Source organism: Poromitra crassiceps (genome assembly GCF_964638095.1).
Source record: "Poromitra crassiceps genome assembly, chromosome: 10".
Lineage (NCBI taxonomy): Eukaryota > Metazoa > Chordata > Actinopteri > Beryciformes > Melamphaidae > Poromitra > Poromitra crassiceps.
In genome coordinates this window covers 17516892-17539391 of record NC_139631.1, presented here as the reverse complement: position 1 = coordinate 17539391, position 22500 = coordinate 17516892, and the positions used below count along the sequence as shown (strand labels likewise).

Here is a 22500-nt window from a genome sequence, read left to right as displayed (position 1 = left end):
GTTACGCTTTTTTACTTGAGCATAAATCTCCCTCAGAGCAACAAGCTACATTTGCAGCAACATGCAATAGTTATAGCCTACCTCATTGCCAGTTTAGTTTAGTTTAGTTCAATGATTATTTATATCAGGGATCATGTACAAAATACATTCATCTAAAACAAATAAACAAAGTTGCTTTGTAAGTGACGCGATTTAGCTGCTTGCTAATTTCCATCTTTGGTCCCTGGGCAGGTGAAGAGAAACAATAAAGCACAGCACAAAAGCATTCCGTGTTTGGGATGGGATGTGGATTGTGCCAGGCTGTGATGTCACGTGGGCTCTGTCCATAATACAAAACACTAACCATACAACATCTGCCTGCATAATGGGGCTCCTCATGAATAAAGGATTAAAGTTGGAGTACCAGTGTGAAATTATCTTATTAAAACACACTTGTTTGTTTTCTTGTGTGTGTGTTTGTTCTCCTCTGATTATGAATAATTAAACAACTAGCCACTGTAACTGTCACTGCACTGACAATCATCAGAGCAGCTCCTCTGTGCTCCCATTTGCATAATGGGGCTGGTCATTACCTCAGTGACAGCAGGGTCATTACCTCAGTGACAGCAGGGTCATTACCTCAGTGACAGCATTCCAGTTTTGCATTGGGGCCAGACTTTGGTGCCACTTCTCTTGATGTTAATGTGGTGGGCAGGTGGCAGCGTAAGTCCCACTAGAACCCATCATATGTGCTGTTTCACCTTTGACTGAAAAATACTTCCACAAAATAAAAATAAAAACACATTATGTGATGTTGTGATTTTATTTATTTTGTATTTTGTATTATTATTATTTTTTGGGGCCGGTGTGCAGCATGCACAGCAGGGCCCCTACATTCGACTCTGTCGCCGATTTGAGCACGGATTCAGGTTCTAAATGTCACTCCCAGCATGCATTTCGGCATAGTGTCACTCCCAGCATGCATTTCGGCATAGGCAGAGGCAGACCGCAGCAGAGAAGATGCCATAAGCTCCGGAAGCTTTAAAGTTTTATTTCATCACTAAATTAATTTCTGATGACTTTTGATGCCTACAAGCAGGGTAGTAGGTTTCAATAAGTGCCACTTTACGAACATTTATGGCGAAAAATGGCAAAAAGTTCCAGAGCACAATTGGCTGCATCTACATCAGCTGAGCTTTTTATTTGTGTAGTACTGCACGGACACGGAGGACGCTGCAGCTCCACACTACTTTTCTCGCGTCACCAGGCTCTTCTCGGCGACAAAGAGGAGATTTCCCTCGGCTCGTGCACGAGCGGGGGCGAGCCCGGCCTTTGACACAGAGAGAGAGAGAGAGAGAGAGAGAGAGAGAGCTCTGTGTCACTTCCTGAAAGTCTTCGCTCTTAAATGTTTATATACTTGGCCAATACGTATCTATCATACAAACAAAGCAAGCTGCCAAACGGTAATGTCTTCATTTAATTAATGTAGAACGCAAAACTTCGTTAAACCCGCATTCCTGTGATAAAGTTAACGTTTGAGTGGGCTTTAAAACGGAGGGTGGTGGAGGTGGGTCTTATTGTTTTGTTGGCAAGTGAATTAACCCTTACACAATAGACAGGCAGTGTAATTGAAATCTCCATAACGTTACAGCGTTGTGACGCAGGAGGAAGGCCTGAACTTATGCGTTTTCTGGTGGACCGTTCTGCAATTTGACCCATCAATAAGCTATTCCCCGAACGATTAATTAATTAATATGCTACGTCAACGTTAGCGGGTACTGTAGCCTATGCAGTAGGATAAGTAATAGGCAATAGGCTACCATGCACCGGCCCTATGCCAGGTTTCGACCTGGCCTTGTTTAATCTAAATGTGGGTGTTTTCCTTATTGGTTTCCAAACAGATCAGAGAAACCAGAAGGACAACCCCCATCTTTATTAATCTCAGACACACACAATATGATTATGGTACAGTGAATTTTGTCTTCTGCCACTCTCCCATCCTGGCTCATCCTTCCTTCACGGGACAGAGGACCAGGGGCAGTGAGCACAGCAGGCAACTTCCCTCACAGCGCCCGAGGACTGACTTCTTTAGTGGGCCTCGCTGGACAGCCCATGTCTTCTTGCATGTTTTTCAGTGGGCGTTCATTGATGTTATTTGGACGGAACCCCAGGTTTACTCGTCTCCGCCCACAACTGGTTGTCATAGCGACAGCATATCTGCCCTCCGCCCTCCATTTGTATAACGTTAAATGAACACATGGACATTTTAATAAACTGTATATGGAAAATGAATGGCGGGTGATATCCCTTGGTTGTATGTTGAATGCAAGAGAGGACGTGACTTTAGCCGGCGTGACTTTGGTGCTCAGTCAGTACTAGTCACTGTGACCATACCGGGAAGTAGGCTATAACATATAATGTTTAAATTAAATCCATACAAGGAACTTTTAAACTGGTTATGAAATACTGATGCCTCTATATGACCTACATGGTCAAATGAGACCATCGGCTAGGAGAATGGATATCGATTTGTTGTTATTTACATGCATGCGCTGCGCGGGGGACGGGGGTTACGCTACGGGGAGAAGGGAAGCCACTACCTCGGCGGCTACTCTCACCAGGAAAAGCCGCGGCTCCACTAAACCCTCCGGCCTGCGGCCTAGCAGAGCCGACGTAGCACACAACTACAAGGGCTTCCCGAGCAGCGGACTTTTCCTCTCTCAAAACAATTGAAAACCACCGTCATGTTAAGGCTGAGCAAGGAGATCGATTTTATTTCACCAGAGCCGAAGGCAGCAAGACAAAAGCCTGATAGGAATAACAGAAGAGAAGGTAAGTGCCACTAAACTGGTGTCCAGCATTGACAGTATACACAGTAAACACGATTCTGCCTGACCAATCAGTCGTCTGCAGTGTTTTCACGTCACTGTATGGCATCGGGTCCACAGCTCCTGGAACCTCGACAGAGGTGGTACTAAAAGTAGCACGACTCAACCCCGACCCCGTTTTTGACCGGAGGGAATGATACAAGAAAGCAAGTGGAGCTGGGCGGGACCGCGCTGATAGCACTGGTGGAAATGGGCCATAAGAGTAGACTATAGCCTCATCTCACAGTATCTTTGAAAGGGATCCATGCACTGTGCGGAGCCCCTCACCTTATTATAGTAGTGAGATTTTTTTTACTTAAAACAAATCAAAATCACAGTAATCCCACAGCCCATCCTTGCACGTGCAGCTCAAACACATTTAAGCCCTAATTTGCTTACCCAGTCACAAGCTGATAACAACCACCCACACCCCATCACTGCCTCTCTCTGTTTGTGTGAATGAAGGCACGATATTATCAATGACGAGGAAGTGTGATGCCAATCTGGTGTGAACACACCCACCCACAGACCCTGCAGTCTTTCACATTTTCCAGCCCCTTTAGGAATATAACTGACCTTGCCATTACTTATATCTGCTTAATTGCGACTGTAACTCATAACAACATTTGTGTGTAGAAACGTTGTTTTTGTTTTGTCCAGAATATCGACAACTTCCACTACATTTCAGCACATGTATCACCAGGATAATAATAGTCAAATGGTTTGTGTCTGTATTTCTCGTTAAAGGTTGTAGCTCTGAACAAAACCAAGGAGCGAATGCGCCCATACCATGTGAACCAAGAAAATGAAGACCCAGATATCAAAAAGATCAAAAAGGTAAGATATGCGTGTTTTGTATATGTGCAGACCTGCATTTGTGTGTGTGTTTGCACCTAATGCATGCTCCCTTGTGTACTGTGTATGTGTTCAGGTGCAGAGCTTCATGCGGGGCTGGCTGTGTCGGAGGAAGTGGAAGATCATTGTTCAGGACTACATCTGCTCTCCTCACGCTGAGAGCATGAGGAAGAGGAACCAGATCGTCTTCAACATGGTGGAGGCAGAGACAGAGTGTGTACTTACTCACTTCATTGATTGCACCATATTACTTGGGTTTTCATGATTTTGTTTTGAAATAATGGCTTTGGATAAGAATAATGTTCTTCATGCTTGATGTTTTGCAAATAAATGTAGGCGGGGTCATCTGTTTAAATACTGCAAACTTGCCTGATTGGTAGGATTTTGGTCATTGTTTAGTGATGGGAGTCAATAAAGACCAAATCAAGATTTGGTGAGCAGAGTAAAAGCTGTTTCAAATCAACTGCAAATCTCTGTGCGGATTATTCCCACAGAGATTTTTGGGGGCTGGGCTGCAGCTATACTTGGTTCTAATGGAGGCTTGCACACCAAGGTGGAACTTTCGTGTGGCAAGAAAAAAAAATCTCAACCACTTTGACTTTTGCAGCATTCTGTCAAAAATATATGCTTGAGCAATGAAATCCTTTGCTTTCTATGATGTCACATTTTCAAACACTGTCCCAGGCTGAAATCTATGCTGAAATAAATATGTGGCCTTTGGTCACTGGTTAGCCCGTGCGCCTTTACGCACAGGCAGAGGAATGCTCTGATCCACGTTCAATACAGTGAACTAGGAAGGCTATAAACTACTACTAGGAATATGCACACATTAAATGATCACCTGCCAAACTGAGAGAATGGTCTGCTCTGTATCTGCTCTGTAAAAAAAGGATGGATTTTTGAAAATGCACTAACTTTAAATTCCTATGAAGGCTAGGGAGTCTGTCATACTGTACCATACAGTGATTCCTGAGCATGGTTGTAATTCTCTTGCTGATCCATGTGAGTGTGGTTGTGTTTGTGTGCTGGCAGGTACGTCCACCAGCTCTACATCCTGGTCAACTGTTTTCTGAGACCACTGAGGATGGCTGCCAGCTCCAAGAAACCCCCCATCAGCCACGACGATGTCAGCAACATCTTCCTCAACAGGTGTGTGTGTGTGTGTGTGTGTGTGTGTGTGTGTGTGTTTGTTTGTTTGTTTGTGTTTGTAGTGTGTGAATAATCAACATGGTCTTTTCATTCTTGCTTTTGACTCAAACATTGAAGTGTGAGAGGGATAAGCACAGACAGATATTGAGAATTTCAAACATAAGCACAAATACTGTACCTTGAAGCCCACAGCTCAGTGGTGTGGCCATTAATCCTTATGGCACTTAGACATTGGGGGTGTTGTTGTCAACAACATGGCTAATTGGTTTCAACATGGAAAATGGTACGTCCTACCCCTAACCCTACCCTAACTATCCCACCACCCACACACCCCCTAGCCACTCCCCCTACCCAACCCTCGAACCCCGACACTCTATAACCTACCTATCCCTAGCTACGGCCCCTTTTCCCTAATGATAATTACTATGTAATAATAATATACGATAATATAATTTGATTATTTAACGTGATTTTGCTTACATTAATCATATTGTGATATATATTGATATCGAGAAAGATCCTTATGATTATCGTGATATTGATTTCAACCGTATCACCCAGCCCCTTGTATACCCTATTTCTTCTGTTTTCTTTGGTCTCTCTCTCTCCCTTCTTGCCCCCTGTTCTCTCCCTTCTCTCTCTCCCCTCTGTCCTCTCTCTCCCACCCCCTCCTCTCTCTCTCACTCTCTCTCGAATATATGATTGTTCAATCTTGTTTATTGATAGTGCTTAGCTAGATTTAGCTAGACAGATTAGCTGTCTAGCTGTCTAAAGCCTGAGACATTCTTGTGAATTAGGGCTAAACAAATAAACTTGACTTGACTCTGTGTTTTCACACCGTGCTTACACTATATCCTCAGTGAGACCATCATGTTCCTGCATGAGATTTTCCATCAAGGCCTGAAGGCCCGGATAGCCAACTGGCCGACTCTGGTGCTGGGTAGGTTGTCGTTTAACCTCACACAATGCACACAACACCCACCCAACGCACACGACAACACCCACACAACGCACACAACACCCACACAACGCACACTGTGTGCATACACCATGCAGCCCCACAATCACACCAAGGTCAGGTTTTCAGTGGTTAAGCACATATGTCTCATTCAAACATCAGCTTTGACGTCTTACTGCCTCCATCACAGACACTCTCTCTCTCTCTCTCTCTCTCACACACACACACACACACACACACACACACACACACACACACACACACACACACACACACATTTCCCTATCTCATCCAGCAACACGCACCCACATTGTTTTGACAGACAATGACCACCCAGACAGAAAGGCATCCCATAATTTCACCTACTAAAACAGAAGCCCCCGTGACAGATAAGTATCACCTAGGAAACAGACTGTTGAACGACATTGCAGCAAATTCCAATTTCAAAAAGACAGTCTGCTGATTAAACACCATACCCTCCTCTTATTTCCTTAGTTATCTTAATACTGAATGTAGCTTTTTCATCTACAATATATTTGTCATACCACTAACTATGGTCCACACACGCTGACCTCTACACAACATTTTCAGTATTGGTTGTAGCTATGTTATTTTACTGTATATTTGTGAGTAATACTGTCCCTTTATTTAGCTTCTGACATAATATGCTAATAACCCTGTATGGGTAGGATCAAATGAATAGAATGACTGGGGATGACTGTACTGATTTCAATGATTATGCTGCTATGTACATGCACATGTGCACAAAGCACACTTGCTTCTCACAATCAGACCTATGATTTTTCAATCTACCATAATCCCATAATAAAGTCCAATCACCTCTGAATTAAGTCTTATCGAACACTAGATGACCTTAATGTCATTGTTACCAAAAGATCTTCAGGTGCAGAACTTTGAAAGGATTAAGAATTGCCATGTTATGGACACAGCAGGCACTTTACTGCAGAACTGTAGGACAGCCTTGTGTCACTGTAATAAATATTCTCCACATTAATCGGACAATGGACAGATTTGTGCAGTTTGACCTTGGGGAATGCATACATGGACAAGTATGTGTACATTTACCACTATAGCATTTTACATTGATCTGAATTGATATCCTGTATGTATGTGTGTCTTTGTGCGTTTTGTATCTAGCTGACCTATTTGACATCCTGCTGCCCATGCTCAACATCTACCAGGAGTTTGTGCGTAACCATCAGTACAGCCTGCAGGTTCTGGCCAACTGTAAGCAGAACAGAGACTTCGACAAGCTGCTCAAACAGTACGAGTCCAACGCCGCCTGTGAGGGCAGGATGCTGGAGACTTTCCTCACGTACCCCATGTTCCAGGTAGAACATGGGCTGAGCACACACACACACACACACACACACACACACACACACATACGCACATACATACACACACACACACACACACACCCGCACATGTGCGCGCAAATGCATTGACGTCTTAATTTCTCATGCCAGTGCTAGTCTCCCTCTATCACCACAACTCTGAATTTATTTTTCAAAAATTGTTCACATAGTTTAATAACATTTGTCTTTTCTTTTATGTTGGTCTACTATTTCTTCTCTACTATCAGATTCCACGCTACATCATCACCCTGCATGAGTTATTGGCTCACACTCCTCATGAGCACGTGGAACGCAAGAGTCTTGAATTTGCCAAGTCCAAACTAGAACAACTGTCCAGGTATTTGTCTGGTTCTAAGAACAATCAACCATCCTAATACATCCCGATACCTGATGTTTTTTGGGCTGTTTGCATCTAAAATATGCTGATCTCTGCGCACATGCATGTGTGTGTGTGTGTGTGTGTGTGTGTGTGTGTGTGTGTGCGTGTGCGCGTGCGCGTGCATGTGTGTGTGTGTCCAGAGTGATGCATGATGAGGTGAGTGACACAGAGAACATCCGTAAGAACCTGGCCATAGAGAGGATGATTGTGGAGGGTTGTGACATCCTGCTGGACACCAGCCAGACCTTCGTCAGACAGGGTGAGTCTGCAGCCGGGGTCAGCCCTATGTTCCCTCACCTTTATGTTCCCTCAGCCTTATCCTCCCTCGGGCCTATGTTCCCTCAGCACCATATTCCCTCAGCCCTATGTTCCCTAAGCCCTATGTTCCCTCAACCCTATGTTCCCTCAGCCCTATGTTCCCTCAGCCCTATATTCTGGGGTGTTATATATCCCACCCGTTTAGAGTAAAATAGACAATACAAAAAGACTATGTTTTGGGCGTGATTGACTGCCTGTCCAGGGAATGTGCAGCTTGCCGAACATAGACACGCTTCCCGGAGCCGCTGCTCTCTTTCATTCAGCCCACAGCACTGCTCAGCAGACAATAGTACCAGAACTTTTCTCAACCATGGCAATAAAACCTCCTGCATCATTGTCATGTAATCAGAGAGCACAAGACGGTTCTTTGGTGGAATCTGCTCACTGAATCAAGATGTCAGCAACTACAGTACTATTAGTTTACCTTAAAATAATGTCAAGATCAGCAACTACAGTGCTAATAGTTTGTCTCATTTGCCTGTTAAAGACCCTGGAAACCGAAATCCACAGAAAACTGACGAGAACAGAGACACAAAAATCATCCATTTGTCCCTGGTAGCTTGTTGGCTCCGGTGCTCCATGCTAACTCTTTAGAAACATTCTGTTCACTAATTCCATTTTATTAGCCAATTATTTCTTTTAATCTCATTCTCTGACATTTAAAAGAGTAATTCTCAAATGTCACGCCCTCTCTCTCATTAAGCTGCAGCCGTGTCCGCGAGTCCGGGGGAGTCTGCATGATGTACATCTCATCTTCAGAGGGTGTACATGAAGGCTCTCTGTGTGGACAACCACATACCTCAGATCTTTTGTGACCAGGCAGGCATGTTCGCACGGTCGCATGTGCTGGAAAACCAAAATAGATGCTGGAGAATACATGCTTTGTACAGAGGCGTTTTTGCACCGTACTTAGTTTTAGGTTGGATATGAATATCCAACTTATTCAGGCCGCTGGGGAGGGGTAGGTGGGGGTCAAAGACACACAGGAGGGTGGGGTTAAAGAGTGGTTGACGTTTTAATAATTAGACTCACAGGAGAGCCAAATTGAGTTTTTATGCCTCCGCCGGCGATAGCCAGGCCGGAGGCATTATGGATCTGGGTTGTCCGTCCGTACATATGTCTGTCCGTCCATACGTACGTCCGTCCGTCCGTCCGTCCGTCCGATGTTCGTTAACGCGATATCTGAGGAACGCCTTGACGGAATTTCATCAAATTTGCCTCAAACATCGACTTAGACTCAAGGATGATCTGATTAGATTTTGGTGGTCAAAGGTCAAAGGTCAAGGTCACTGTGACCTCTTGAACGCCATTTTCAAGCTTGTTAACGCGATATCTCAGGAATGCCTTGATGGAATTGAATAAAACTTGTCTCAAACATCGACTTGGATTCAAGGATGAACTGATTAGATTTTGGTGGTCAAAGGTCAAGGTCACTGTGACCTCTCAAACGCCATTTTCCAGCTTGTTAACGCGATATCTCACGAATGCCTTGACGGAATTTCATCAAATTAGCCTCAAACATCGACTTAGACTCAAGGATGATCTGATTAGATTTTGGTGGTCAAAGGTCAAAGGTCAAGGTCACTGTGACCTCTTGAATGCCATTTTCAAGCTTGTTAACGCGATATCTCAGGAATGCCTTGACAGAATTTAATCAAACTTGTCTCAAACATTGACTTGGACTCAAGGATGAACTGATTAGATTTTGGTGGTCAAAGGTCAAGGTCACTGTGACCTCACAAATGCCATTCCCAAGATCGTTAAAGCGATATCTCAAGAACGATGGAATTTCTGCCAATTTGGCTCAAACGACTTGGGCGCAAGGATGAAAGGATTACATTTTGGTGATCAAAGGTCAAAGTCACTGTGACCTCTCCAACGCCATTTTCAAGCTTGTTAACGCCATATCTCAGGAATGCCTTCACGGAATTTCATCAAATTTGCCTCAAACATTAACTTGGCCTCAAGGATGAACTGATTACATTTTGGTGGTCAAACTTCAAGGTCACTGTGACCTCACGAACGCCATTCCCAAGTTGGTTAACGCAATATCTCAAGAACGGCTTGATAGAATTTCTTCTGATTTGGCTCAAACATCGACTTGGACGCAAGGATGAACTGATATCATTTTGATATCTCATCTCACGTATATTAATACGTGCCTGTGTTTTCCGGCATGTGTTTACCTCTGTGTATAGATGTAGGTCCATTATGCTATGTCAACACAATATTTTTCTGACACTTATTACGATATGTGATATCTCCTCCTGAAGCGAAGCAAAAAGGAAAACCAATGAAATTTGGTCACACATATCCAAATTAAAACTAACTTAGTTTATGCTGCTCTCAACCGGGTTAATTTCGCTATATTCTTCATTGCAGCAGCTGATTACTCGCTGTACATTTAAACTACACTATTTCTGCTCAAGCACTCATAGCTCTCGCCTTCTTTTAGCAACTTTCTCACTAATCCCACAGTACCTGCTTTTCTGATCTGCACAGATTAGTTTGTTTCTCTCTCTCTCGCTCTCCCCACATCCTCCAAGTCCAAGCGGCCTCCAAAAACTAGTAAACAGAACTACTACTCGTCGGTGGTGTCTGCAGCTCTCCGTTTGCACGTCCTCTCGGGACTAGAACCAAGGCCTTATATCGTCATCTCTGCCTGTTGAGCCTTTGAACAAATAACCAGCAGCCATGGCTTCCTCAGGGTGAGTTAGTTAGGACCCAATTATGTGTGTTTTGGTTTAGTAAATCGATGGCCATAATCCATTTCAATAATCTCCTTCTCCATTTTTGTGTCCTACCTTTTTGCCACTCCTCAAAATATGTATCAATTGGGTCAAATATGGCCTCCTGCCACGATCCACTTTTTTTCTTCAGTGTAAGTCGCTCAGGGTAAGAGTGTCATCTTCATGCCTAAAATGCCAAATGTAATCCTGTGCCACCTCCCCTCCTCCTCTCCAGGCTCTCTGATCCAGCTGCCGTCGGTGGAGAGGGGCAAGCTGAGTAAGGTGCGCCTGGGCTCCCTCTCTCTGAAGAAGGAAGGAGAAAGACAGTGCTTCCTCTTCACCAAACACTTCCTCATCTGCACACGCAGCTCCGGGGGAAAATTGCATCTTTTGAAGGTGAGCGGAGCCTCGTCTGGGTCGTTTAGCCGGATCTCGAGGAGGAAATTCATTTTAAAATTGGATCACAAGGATCATCCATGATGGCGATAATAGTCAATGAAGCGATACGTCTAAATTGACTGTCCGTATTTGCTCTTTAACTCTTGCAGCAAGGCGGAGTTTTGTCCCTCATTGACTGCACACTCATAGAGGAACCAGATGCCAGCGACGAGGAGTGTGAGTTCACCGCATCTGTGAAAGTCCAAGTGTGTGTGTGTCCATGCTGGCCGACACACACACACACACACACACACACACACACACACACACACACACACAGCTCTCACGGGCTCATTAAGCCCCCTCTCTCTTCACACGGGTTAATTAGGTGTCAGACGATAAAAAGAAATTACTTTCCCTACCAGAAATGACTTCCCTTTAAATATCAGATGGTCACCCCCTTTAAATGTCAGGTTTGACATCACAGCTCCATTAATTTCTCTGAGGATTCGTTTAGCAGACGGGGAAAGTGATGAAAGTGACGCACGCACACCCAAGCACATGCACAGGCACACTCGCATACAGGCGCGCGCTCGCCTTCAACACACACCTTAACGTTAAGCCTACCCCACAGGGGGGCCATGGACTAAAGATAGCTGGTCCACTTAATTAACCCCTTTGGCTGTATGTTTGTGTGTGTTCATGCATGATGTGTATAAGCATTTCTTATGATCCATTGTGAAACGCTGTGCTGAACTGGACAAAGTGATCATGTGCTCTCCTTCCTCCATCATCTAGCTAAGGCCGGCGGCCAGGGATTTGGCCAGCTGGACTTTAAACTGGTGGTCGAGCCGTCAGAGTCGGCGCCGTTCACCGTGGTGCTCCTGGCACCGTCACGACAGGAGAAGGCAGCATGGACCAGTGATATTAGCCAGGTAATATTCAGACTGAGGCTCGCACACACACGCACGCACGCACACAAACACACACACACACACACACACACACACACACACACACACACACACACACACACACACACACACACACACACACACACACACACGCACACAAACACACACACACACACACACACACGCACACACACACACACACACACACACACACACACACACACACGCACACACACACACACACACACACACACACACACACACACACACACACACACACACACACACACACGCACACAAACACACACACACACACACACACACGCACACACACACACACACACACACACACACACACACACACACACACACACACACACAGAGAAACACAGAATAACAAGAGCCTACAAACAGCAGGAGCAGGTCTCCCCTGGGCATTGAAAAGGCTTAGTGATAAGTAAACACAGACACAGCCATTCCCCCGGGGGGAGTTCAGCTCGCTCCCTCAGTACCTCACAACAAACAGAGGAGCAGCATACAAGCATGTCAGGCTGAGATAATGTTAATGCTTGTTAGATAAACAAATGCACCGACAATTTTAAATGAGTTCCTTTTCTTTGTCTTCAATACGTTAGCAACCAGAGTTCAAGAAGTATTTTCAAATGTTAGCTCACAGCCTTTGTTTTAATCTGACAGGTTGGCACACTGGCCAAACAAATGGAATACCAAAAGAAAAGTTGAGACTATTTTAAATTTTATAAAAATGAAATCAAAATTCTATTTTAAAATCAGTGTAGTATTTGTAATTATCCAACACTGTCTGAGTTCTCCCTGGATGTAGCAGACAACACCCATCTGGTGCTCTAATATGTCCAAACAATCTCTCTCTCTCTCTCTCTCATACTCTTATCATTCTCTCTCTCTCCCTCTTTACGTGTCTTTCTGTCTCTGTAGTGCATAGATAACATCCGTTGCAATGGCTTGATGACCAGTGTATTTGAAGAGAACTCCAAAGTCACCGTGCCTCATATGATCAAGTAAGTGTGTTTGTGTGTGCGTGTGTGTGTGCGTGTGCATCTCCTCATGCCAGCATTGCACAAACTACTTTTATAGGGTACCTGGGTGAAAGTGTTAAAATCATGTTGATTTACACTAGATTGATATAAATTATATGATGTGTTATGCTGCATTATGTTTACGCTGTTGCTGAAGATCTGCTGGACAACACTGGTATCGGTCATTGGTATCCACTCTTCTATTTTTATCTTTGCATTTGCATTCTCTGTCATTTGACCCATTTAACTCTTACCTCACAATTTCTTCCTAGCTATTCTCATAACCCTTTCCTTGCTTAGCAGCTCACCAGTCACGCGTGCTTGGTTATGTGTGTATGTGTGCGTGTGTGTGTGGGTATATCCATCAGATCCGATGTGCGTCTCCATAAAGATGATGTTGACATTTGCTTCAGCAAGACGCTCAACTCCTGCAAGGTCCCCCAGATCCGCTATGCCAGCGTGGAGCGGCTGCTGGAGAGGCTGACCGACCTGCGCTTCCTCTCCATCGACTTCCTCAACACCTTCCTCCACACATACAGGATCTTCACCACCGCAGCCGTGGTCATGCTCAAACTGGCCGACATCTACAAGAAGCCCTTCACTTCCATTCCTATCAGGTAATAATAGTATAATACATGTTCATTCACACCGAAACAAAACACAGACTATAGAGTAGGGCTGAACCATTTTGAAAATATATCTAATTGAGATTATTTCTGCTGATAATACAATTGCGATATGAGTTGCGATATCAGAGGGAATAATATTTTTTTACATCATTCTTCTCATTTTCATTGAAAAATTTATTAAAATTATGTTGTGATCTTTGCGGGGATCTGTACCTTAAGTCTGTAGAATATGATGTGTAGGCCAGGACATCTCTGCACAGTCTGCAGCACGACAATATTTAATTTAACACACATTTCATCTTTAACAAATATTGCGCCTTCTGTGATTTGAAAATTGCAGTAGGTCATCTTGCGATTTCAATTAATTGTTCATCCCCACACACACACACACACACACACCGCCAACACGGACGTAGAGGCACCTCATAAATCTTGCCACAATGCACCTTTACCAGTATGGATTTTATGAATGTGTGTGTGTGTGTGTGTGTGTGTGTGTGTGTGTGTGTGTGTGTGTGTGTGTGTGTGTGTGTGTGTGTGTGTGCGCGCGCGTACGTGAGTGCGCCTGTCATTTGTGTGTGTGCGTGCGTGTGTGTGTATTTGCAATTAAGTGAAAGTGCAAGCATTGGCGTACACATTTCTGCAAGCGAGTGTTTGTATGTGTGTGGATGTTTGTATGAGTGTGTGTGTGTGTGTGTGTGTGTGTGTGTGTGTGTGTGTGTGTGTGTGTGTGTGTTACCTGAGTGTTCTATGAGTGTTTTATTAGCTTCCCCCTCTTTCTTTCAACCCCTGAATGATGCAGTGAGATGTGGGTCAGCGCTCTGGACTGGGCAGGCAGCTACCACCTCTGCCCGCAAGGTTAAATACATATTGGCTGAAATACATACCAGCCTAGGTGTGGAGGCCAGCAGAACAGATGCTTCAACAATGTTGCACTTGGCACAGCCATAGGAATATACTGTGTGTCAGATGAGGACTCTCTCTCTCCCTCTCCCTCTCCTTCTCTCGCTTTCTGGCTGCATCCAAGATTGTGTGTTTATATTCCTGCCTAGACTTAATGGAACTTAGCTTAGCTTTTCAACTGGAAAAGCTCTGTCTTTCCCTTTGCCCAAGGGCAGGTTTGTGTGCAAAGACTAACGCACCATGCCTCCTTCATTCAAAGAGAACAGGGAACACTCATCCATGCATGCATGCACACACACACACACACACACACACACACACACATGCACGCACAAATACAAACGCACACACTTCTGTTGGTCCTCCTTGGTACTCGCTCCTTGTGCATTTTCATAACTCATCTCACTCGTCTGTCCATCCATCCATCCATCCATCCATGTCCTCTCCCACTACAGGGTGCAGTACCACTCATTTGACCGTCTGTCCATCACGTCCATCTGTCCTGACTACAGTCTGAAGATCAAGAAAATATCGCTGGACCAGTCCAAGTAACTCCACTCTCTCTCTCCTCTGTCTTTTGTCCCTCTTTCCTGCCCTCTCTGTCTTGTTCTCTCTTTCCTGCATTTCTCTCATTTTCTTCCTCTGGTCTTGGTCTGATACTTGTGGTAGTGCATGACCTTCCCCTTCTTGCTTATCTGCCGCATATCATTACTGTATATGAAGTATATGAATGAATGGTATAATGAATGAATGAATGGTATAATCAGTGTTGTGCAACAATGTATATATATATATATATATATATATATATATATATATATATATATATATATATATATATATATATATATATATATATATATATATATACTGTATATACATACTGTATATATATAGCACCTCTCAAAACAACAGTTACAGAGTGCTTCAGAGTAGATAATAGAAACAGTATAAAACAGCAAGTAAAAATACAATTACAAAACCTCACAAAGTTCACGCAGATTAAAATGAACTAGTTCACATTCATAGTTCACAATTTTGATTTTGAAGTTCACAGTCCCAAAAAATTTGCAGTTCACATTCATGTCTTCAGACATTAATTGCATCAACATTTAGCGCATGAGTGTCAAGTCAGCCAGAATGTAAAAGTAGGTCTTCTGCTTTAGGGCTTTCAAAATAAAACTCTTATTGTAATGTTAACCGTTAACCTTAATATTAATTTTGCGTTATGCTTTACATACATAATATACTTTGAATCTTCGTTATGCTTTACAGCCACAGTTTCACTCCATATGTAATCTTACAAGTTTACTTACTTACAAACAAGTTTATTCTTGTACTGTGTTGGGTTTTGCCCTTCTCCGACGCACCTGTTGAGCCTAGGTGTGCAAAAGCTTTTTTCCTTCACGTGCTAATATCTGAAATGTAAATGTGTGTATTATGAAGACTGCCAGCTCTCCCAATACTCTGTCACATCTAAAGTTCTGACTGTTCAGTTCTCTTCTCCTCTTCTTAGTGAATTTTCTCCACAGTAGCCTATATGATTTTCCCTGAGATCAGAGATATCCCTGGTATGGAAAACTAGCCGGGAAAATGAACATAACGTAATCAAGTAACCCTTTTATAGCTTGAGGAATGGTGATGGGAGAGCTGTGGTTTTCTTCTCCCTGGGCATGCAAGACAGACGGTGCCCATGTTGGCAACCAATACAGCACAGATGCCTAAGAACAGTTTTATTCCATCGTGATCATTTTGCACTACTTTCTCTTTCTCTTTTCCCGGATCTTTCTCTTTATTTCTTTTTAAATCTCCCCTCTTATTTGCTAACATATTGCTTTTGTCTCTCTCTCTCTCTCTCTCTCTCAGGTCCTTGGAGCTGTTCTTTGCCACCAATCAGAATAACAGAAGTGGGGAGCACACAAACGACAAATCCCCTCGTCTCTGCCGCAAGTTCTCCTCTCCTCCTCCTCTGTCCATCTCCTCCCGCACCTCCTCGCCGGTCCCAACGCGGAAGCTTTCCCTCCACTCCCCCATCACCTCCAGGGTGGGGGGCCTCGACCTGACCAGCCCGGTTTCCAGCCCCAGCGTCAACCACAGTGCCTCCCAGTCCGCCGCCAGCAGCCCCACGTCCGCCCACACGCCCCAGACCCCGACACCCCAGACCCCCACCCACACCCACACCGCTTCCTCTCCTCCTCCCTCCTCCACCTCCCCCCCGCCCAGCAACACCAAGCTCCCCCAGGACCAGGTTCCCTTCGTCCCCTCCTCTCCGGACCAGAGTCCCTTCCCAGCCCCGGATGGCGAGGAACTGCCCAGGGTCGATGCCTTCTGTGGCAAACTGAGGCGCAGCATCCGCAGGAGTAAGTTTCAAAAGCCTACACAGACATGGTGCAAAAACATTTATACACAAACAGTACACCACTGAAATCAATATCCCACAATATCAGTCCCAATGAATTGTCAATCCACCTGAATAGCATGCTTAAATTTTTTATCTTATTATCTTTGTTTTCTTCTTACCTCCTCCAAGGAGGTTATGTTTTTACCTGCTAGTTTGTCTGTCTGTTTGCAAGATACCTCAAAAACTTACAGATAGATTTCCATTAAATTTGGTGGATAGGCCGTAGACCAAGGAACGATTGTTTTGATTTTCGTAGTGATCTCGATTTGGGATTTCCACCATTAGATGATTGTCATTTATTAGCCATAACTGAATTCTGAAATGGCGATATAGATTTGAGTCTAAATCCTAAGGGTATACACTGCATTTCCAGGAATGAATCAATCATGAAATCAATTTAATTTAAAATGTAAGTGACAGAAATGCAGTCATTGGGTGTTGGCAGGGGTGTTTGCCTTCCAGTTTCTGTTAAACGTACCTTTATAACAAACTACTGTGCGCCTGTACGTTGCTTTGTGTTATGTGCCTGGCAATGGTGCAACCCGTTCATATACTGTACTGTACCTTTAAACTGCCCCTTAATCTATATGTTATGAGCTATCTGTTTAACTGCACATATGGAGCTTACTGGCTTAAGGAATGACTTGTGAAGAGCTGGAGGTCAAGCATCAAATCAAGTGTTTCCTATAAGAGCAGTATTAGACAACTGTGGGACATTATTGCCTCAGTGTTATAATAATGTTCAACACCCTCTCACACTGGAGAGAGGGAGGGAGAGAGAGAGAGAGAGAGAGAGAGAGAGACCCTAACAGTGTTATAATAGTGTTCAACACCCTCTCACACTGGAGAGAGAGAGAGAGAGAGAGACCCTAACAGTGTTAGTGTTCAGGGGTGTCATGCAAACCAAAATTCTGAGGGGGCGACATTCGGTGACGACCAAAGGTCCCCGGCTAAAACATTTCAGTGGCGACCGAAGGTCTGAATAGATCTGCAATGATTCAATCAGTCTGCCCAGATAAAGTGTGCTGAATCCACTCATGATTGAATCAGTCCATTTCGCTATTTCTAAAATGTTGGCCATTAGAAGCCAGATTTAGCCATAACAGCTCTGGCTAACATTACAATGCTAACTTTAGCTGCATGGTAGTACAAGTATAGCCAACTAACTTGCTATGCAAACTATACCTATAATAACCAGTGTTGGGGGTAACTCATTATAAAAGTAACATATTACATGTAATATATTACTTTTAGTAGTAACTCAGTAATATAAATTATTACTTATAGGATTTCAATAATATTATACCAGTTACTTTGTCAATTAACTCAAGTTACAAATTGAGTGACATTTTATTAAATCAAAGCACATATTTAAAAAAGATACAATAATTTCCTAATCAAACTGTGTGTTTTTATGCAAATAACCACTATAGATGACAATTCTTCTTCTTTTCGTTTCTTTGAAGCATGGTGTTATATGACAGTTTCCCATTTCTTTACACAGTTCTTTGCGTGTTTATTAAACTCTGCAAGGTCTTCTGAGCTGCAAGGGTTGGGCAGCAGAGGGCAGACAAGGCAGTGCTCCATAGTGTGGTCTGCTTCTCCACATTCACAGGTGGTTGGGCCAGTCATGTAGCCCCATCTGGCCAGAGCAGCTTTAGATCGTCCCGTTCTTGTTCTTAGGCGGTTGAGTGTCTTCCACTGAGACCAAGGTGCTTCTGAGCCAGGAGGGAGGTTTTCAGTGGGGGGGGATTCCCATGTCAGTTGGAGGGGGGTTATTCTCTAGCTTTTCTGTCCAGAGCTGGAGTCTGGTTTCTTCTCGGGATGTTATTAGTGGCTGGACATGGCTGAGAAAGCTTCTTCTTGACTTCAGTCGTTGGGCCGGGGCTTGACGTCCGTAGAGGAGGTGGCGTTCATCACTAGTGGCTTTTGTCATCACTAGATGACAATAACAAAGGAAAAGAATAACATTTCGAATTTTGGATCGTTTACACCGACTTCAAGGCGGTTGAAATAATCTTTCGGGATGGTTCCGGGGCGGCAATGTCATTCTGCTGCTGCTGTTGTTTTGGTAAAAGTAATGCAAAAGTAGTGTAATAAGTACGAGTAAGAGTTACTCTACACAGAAAGTAATATTGTAAAGTAACTTATTACTTTCAAATGAAAGTAACTAGTAATATGTAGTATATTACATTTTGAAAGTAACTTGTCCAACACTGATAATAACTAACATCATGAATTTTACTTCCCCCTTCTTTTCTTTTTTCAAAAAATCTGAGGTTAGTGTCTGTTAGTGTTCAACACCCTCTCACACTGGAGAGAGGGAGAGAGAGAGAGAGAGAGAGAGAGAGAGAGAGAGAGCGAGCCCCTAAGAGTGTTATAATAGTGTTCAACACCCTCTCACACTGGAGAGAGAGAGAGAGAGAGAGATTTTTGATGGTCCTTTAATGAACAGTCAACTTATCTTTAAAAAACAGAGCGACCTAACAAAGCCAAAAACTAAACAAACTCAATTGCCTCGCCACCCACAGGCACACACACACACACACACACACACACACACACACACACACACACACACACACACACACACACACACACACACACACACACACACAGAGCAGGGATTAAAAAAACATGCCAACAAACCCCACAGATGCACAGAAAGCCAGGTTAACAAAACTGCACCGGCTACTCACACTCAAATACAAATTCAACACCCTCTCACACTGGAGAGAGAGAGAGAGAGAGAGAGAGAGAGAGAGAGCGAGAGAGAGAGAGAGAGAGAGAGAGAGAGAGAGAGAGAGAGAGAGAGAGAGAGAGAGAGAGAGAGAGAGAGAGAGAGAGAGAGAGAGAGAGAGAGAGAGAGAGAGAGATGCCATCAGGGCATTTAAAGCAGCACAGCACAGACAGGCTGCAGTTAGATTCTCATTAGCATGTGCACATGCATACGATGTGTGCGCGCACGTTTGTGTGTGTGTGTGTGTGTGTGTGAGCGTGTGCATGTGTGGCAGCTGCTAACCTCTCACTAGGAGAGAAAGAAGCATTATCCCTCGTACCAGCATTTAGGCCCTTTCTCTAACCTAACGATCTGTGTGTTTATGAGTGTTAGACTGTCCGTCTATCTATCTATCTATCTATCTATCTATCTATCTATCTATCTATCTATCTATCAGTCTATCTATCTATCTATCTATCAGTCTATCTATCTATCTATATATCTATCTATTTATCTATCTATCAGTCTATCTATCTATCTATCTATCTATCTACAGTATCAGTCTATCTATCTATCTATCTATCTATCTATCTATATATGTATCTATGTATGTATCTATGTATCTATCTATCTATCTATGTATCTATGTACTGTATCTGTCTGTCTGTCTGTCTGTCTGTCTGTCTGTCTGTCTGTCTGTGTGTCTGTCTGTGTGTCTGTGTGTCTGTCTGTCTGTCTGTCTGTCTGTCTGTCTGTCTGTCTGTGTGTCTGTGTGTCTGTCTGTGTGTGTGTCTGTCTGTCTGTCTGTGTGTCTGTCTGTCTGTCTGTCTGTCTGTGTGTCTGTGTGTCTGTCTGTCTGTGTGTCTGTCTGTCTGTCTGTGTGTCTGTGTGCTGCGTCACTGTGGGAGTGTTTGACATGCTGACATACAGTATATTGTCAGTGTCATATCCCAGCATATGCTCATACGACAGAGTCACGGGATGAAAGCTCTCGCAGTTTGATGTCATCCATCTCTCTCTTGCTCGCCCGCTCACTATCATCTCTATTCTGATGATTAATGTCTGCCGTTTGTGCTTTTCATATCACAGTTAAGAATTCTGCTTTTCACAGAGTAACATGATTCAGCTTCCTTATGGCATCAGTGAAAATATATCGTTTTACTCCTGCTGAAATCCTTATATAGACTGCACTTCTCCATCTGTTACTGGTAACTGTGTGTGTGTGTGTGTGTGTGTGTGTGTGTGTGTGTGTGTGTGTGTGTGTGTGTGTGTGTGTGTGTGTGTGTGTGTGTGTGTGTGAGTGTGTGTGTGTGTGTGTGCGCGAGTGCGTGCGCGTGTGTGTGCGCGCACGTGCGCACATTATGTATGTGTACCTGCCTATGAGCAAGCATGCATGTGCTTTGCATTTGTTTTACATAGCAGTATAAAATGTCCACCCTGCCCTTTGGAAACAATGGGCCTCATTCACAAAACTTTTCTTAAATTGTTCTTACTTTTCTTCTTAAGAAACATGCCTACGCAAAACCAAAAGCAAAGAAGCATGCGCAGAGTCTCCATTTTTTGCATATTCCAGATGTCTAATGATGAATGCCACTTGTTAGTGGCGGAGAATGGCAAACTAACCAGAGAAGAAAAATTCTAACTCTGAAATACAGTAGAAGTGTTGTTGTCAGGAGTGAACTTTTTAAAAGTGTAAGCGATGGAGTGACAGAAACTGAAGAAGAAAGAAAACATAGCAAGAAATGACTGATGCTGTCAATGCTGCAACATCAAAATAATCTGATGAAGGTCTCAGGACCAAAACATTATTCTTTCTGTTAAATAAACCTTTTGCATTTGGAGACAGTGTGTGGGAGTTATTTTCTTTTGATTCAGTCGGGTTTTCCCTCCTCCGACGCACCTGTCATCTTTTAGGTGTGCAGAAGCTTTGCTTCTTCAATGCTGCAGCATCAGAAACACACACCTTGAATTAAAAGATAAGGAAGTGGTTTGACGTAAGTTAGGTTAGGGACAGGGTTATTCTAATTCCAAATAGATGCAGTTTATTTAAAGTAGCTACAGGCGGACAGCAGGGTGCTGTCAAAAGGATTGGGGGAATAATATGGAGACTGTGCTGTCAGGTGTCCAGTCATCAGTGGAGTTGGTTGCTACAGGACAGAGGACACAGGAGCTTTCTTCCTGCGGTGTCCAAGCACATCCAACAGCCTTCCAGCTCAGTATGCTGCGCTCGCTGTGTGGCGGAGCGAGTGCTCATCTGCTCATTATATGATCACTGCTTGAGGGGTGTGAAGCTCTATCAGGTGTGGCTTTGGCAATGGGGTCAAGGCAGAAACGCTATCACCTAGAGGAAGCTTAAAGGCTTGAGACTCTGGTTAATTTAACTTCCATTCAGTCCAACATGTGCCGTGCGACTGCAGCAGCACCTGCTCAAGACACCCCACCACACGCTGTTGTTCTGCAGTGTGTGGTGGCTGCCTCCTGGACAGCTGGAAACCACATGTAGGAGGTTTAGCTTGCTGTCCACAATCTTCAAATACTCCAGTCTTTAGCCCGTTAAAATTTGGCCAGAGGAAGTTGTCATCTTCCAAAGGGAAAAAAAAAAACACTTCAGGAAGTTCGATGGTATTGGACCAATCACGACACATGTTAACAAATACAATGCAGGTGATTGTTGAAATTAGCGGATGTGCCCGCCTTAAGCGGATGTCCCTGGCTGTGAACATCTTAGTTAAAATTCTCCACATACCCATAACTACGATGACCATCCTCATCTCTCTCTCTGTCTAGCTGTGCTGGAGTCCGTGTCGCTGGAGAAAATCATCCCTGAGTCTCCTCAGAGCAGTGAGGCAGGAGACATGTCACCCTGTCGCTCCCCTTCAACACCTCGA

General features: G+C 43.9%; 1 protein-coding gene across 1 annotated transcript in view; it reads left to right on the top strand.

Annotated features, from left to right (window-relative positions):
- The window catches only part of LOC310784200 (ras-specific guanine nucleotide-releasing factor 2), a gene marked incomplete at both ends in the record, with an annotated part of 66602 nt that overhangs the window by 28728 nt on the left and 15374 nt on the right, over positions 1–22500 (top strand). The window contains 14 exons of the mRNA XM_083645210.1: positions 3594–3683; positions 3778–3914; positions 4734–4850; positions 5711–5790; positions 6967–7160; positions 7415–7524; positions 7707–7825; positions 10849–11009; positions 11162–11228; positions 11790–11926; positions 12860–12942; positions 13329–13577; positions 16359–16852; positions 22400–22500. The exon at positions 22400–22500 is cut by the window's right edge and continues 25 nt beyond it. Coding sequence (XP_083501336.1) covers positions 3594–3683; positions 3778–3914; positions 4734–4850; positions 5711–5790; positions 6967–7160; positions 7415–7524; positions 7707–7825; positions 10849–11009; positions 11162–11228; positions 11790–11926; positions 12860–12942; positions 13329–13577; positions 16359–16852; positions 22400–22500 — 2139 coding nt within the window. The remainder of the gene's footprint in view (positions 1–3593; positions 3684–3777; positions 3915–4733; positions 4851–5710; positions 5791–6966; positions 7161–7414; positions 7525–7706; positions 7826–10848; positions 11010–11161; positions 11229–11789; positions 11927–12859; positions 12943–13328; positions 13578–16358; positions 16853–22399) is intronic.